Source organism: Penaeus chinensis, chromosome 24, assembly GCF_019202785.1.
Source record: "Penaeus chinensis breed Huanghai No. 1 chromosome 24, ASM1920278v2, whole genome shotgun sequence".
Classification (NCBI taxonomy): Eukaryota; Metazoa; Arthropoda; class Malacostraca; order Decapoda; family Penaeidae; genus Penaeus; species Penaeus chinensis.
In genome coordinates this window covers 8,842,167-8,844,666 of record NC_061842.1, presented here as the reverse complement: position 1 = coordinate 8,844,666, position 2,500 = coordinate 8,842,167, and the positions used below count along the sequence as shown (strand labels likewise).

The following is a 2,500-nucleotide window of genomic DNA, read 5'->3' as shown; positions in this document are numbered from 1 at the left end:
CACAGATACTGAGTCTGCCTCTCGAGATCCCCTCCGCGTCACAGTTAAATCTTATCGGAATGATCTTCCTTGACAAGTAATGGAGGTTCCCCGCCTGCGAGCCGGTGCACCTTCTGAGGCGACGCAGGCTGCGGGCAGCCTGTCTCGTTCCCTCCGACCTCTCTGTTCTCTGCACGGAGGCAGCGGCTGGCACTTTTGGTCACAAGCACCTAATACTGCTGGAGCTTTTCATTACGAGACAAGGGGCTGCAATGCTTGAATATACGGCGACTCGCACGTCGAGTTCCGTGCGACAAGGATCTAGTTTAGTGGCGCTTCTAGTCGCCAGCGCCCGTCTTACGGCCGCGCGTGAAGGGCATGGGTGCAGGGAAGGCGAACGTAATATTTCCATAGGGATTTACGATCTACACATGAAGGCGCTGCATCATGACGCATGTATTTCTTTTCAGCGCTTTGACGCTTTTCTTCTCGCTATAAAGGTCGGATATATATTATCGTTAACTTAACGGACAGACTGCACTTTGGGATTTAACAATGATTACCCTCTGTACTACAAACTCGTGATCGCAAAATCTCGCGTGGAGAAATTTACCTCCTATTTTCGACCGGTCTCGTCCCTCGGGTCCACTTAGCAAACGGGAAAATATATAGAGCCGCGCACGACGGCCGGACGATGCGCCAACACGGGTTCGCGGCCCCGCTCGCTTGTAATCGCCGCGCTTCCAAGACGCTCGGCGTTGAAATCACCGGCGCTTCATTGTGCGGTCCCACGCGCAGTTGCCGGCTCAGATCAGCGCTGCATACTAATAACCGGAGTCATGTTGGCTAATTCTTGATGACTGCTGATATGACGCGGCTGGATGTTGCAGGCCGCTCGCAGGCTGGCCAGAGAACGATTCACCTCTCACCTTCCTGCAGCCTCTACTTGTCTCTTTAATTATGAGATTATTTTTTCTTGCCCGAGGTCAGTGACTCAGTAATACCCACGGATCATGTTAGAAGTTTGAAAGACGTCGAGGATACAAAAGATACCATCTTAAACAAAGAGATCAAGCTTTAATAAGATAATCACAGTCTATTAATATCTGCAGGGTATGATGCGGTTCCGCAAAAGGATAGGTTGTTAACTGTGTCTGAATATCGTGATGTCAACTGACAGAAAAAAAGTCAAAGCTGAAGGTAAATCTTCAACGAATATGCGGCAATGCATCATATCCTTGGTAATGAACCGACCTCTTCCTCTAATTGGGGAACCTTTATGAACAGGTTAGTTCAATATAAATATATCATAGTGATTCTGGTGGCTCTACCGACTTGTTCGAGTTACCACAAAGCCAAAACGACAAGGCGAAGACATTCCCCAGAACCTTCCTGAGGCCCAGCACTAGACTGACCTGAACACTTGAAGTGGGAGTCGTGCAGCTCGGCGACCTCCTTGCCCCGCAGCGCCGCCGGGCCGTCGCAGCGTGTGAAGAGTGCCAGCGTCGGGTGCCGGCGCAGCCAACGGCCCAGCCACGACAGGCGGCAGTCGCACACGAACTTGTTGTCGGCCAGGCGGACGCTCCTCAGCTTCGTCATCTGCTCGAACAGCTCCCGGGGTAGCGTCGTCAGGTTGTTGTTGTTCACCGTCCTGAGGGAGAAACGACGTCAGCAATGCAAGTCGAATGCATCTCAACACGTCTGTGCGTCAGTAATAAAACTTCGGGAATGTCATCTACGGTACATATACACATATAGGCATGCGCACACACCCACACACCCACACAGCCACACACACACACACACACACACACACACACACACACACACACACACACACACACACACACACACACACACACACACACACACACACACATCGTCATTCACAAATATTAATATAGAAGCAGTCATTATTACCGCCAAAATCCACATGCAAGACGACTTGTAAATCATTTGCATAAACGCCGCAGACTACCTGAGTCGTTCACCTCTCGAGGTCAGGTCGTGCGTGGCAAAGTTTTATCTATTCGGTGCAGAATTAGACGGTAGCGAACAGGGCATAGCGAGGAGGACGGCACTCAGACATACACGTCGCAAGCACCGAAACAGACAAACACACCGATAAGCAGAGAACTCGCCCGGGCAGCCACCCACCGCAGTTCGGATTTCACGGCGAGAGGCCAATCAGGCAGGTGGCGCAGCCGAGGTGGAGTGGCATGCATAATGAGCGGGGCAGCAGTGATGGGTTCTGGGGAAAGAGCAGCATGCCGGGGGCGGTCTGGCACCCCATATGCAGTCGCCATTAATGATGATGCTTGTGATGCTGGCAGCTAAGGCAAGACCTAGCGGCTCGCTGGCGGGGCGTGGGCGACAACGTATGAGCCGCCTCTGCCACCAGGTATTCGGGCTGGTACTGCGGGCGCTGGTCGAGCGGGAACTGCGGGCGCTCCAGGCCAACGGCGATCCTGCTTCGCCAATTCCAGGAAATTCAGTTCTATCCTTATAAAAGAGGCGCGAT

General features: G+C 52.5%; 1 protein-coding gene across 1 annotated transcript in view; it reads right to left on the bottom strand.

Moving 5' to 3' along the window:
- LOC125038213 (protein slit-like) overlaps positions 1 to 2,500 on the bottom strand; it is a 371,202-nt gene that overhangs the window by 70,473 nt on the left and 298,229 nt on the right. The window contains exon 6 of the mRNA XM_047631623.1: positions 1,395 to 1,630. Within this exon, the coding sequence (XP_047487579.1) occupies positions 1,395 to 1,630 (236 nt within the window). The remainder of the gene's footprint in view (positions 1 to 1,394; positions 1,631 to 2,500) is intronic.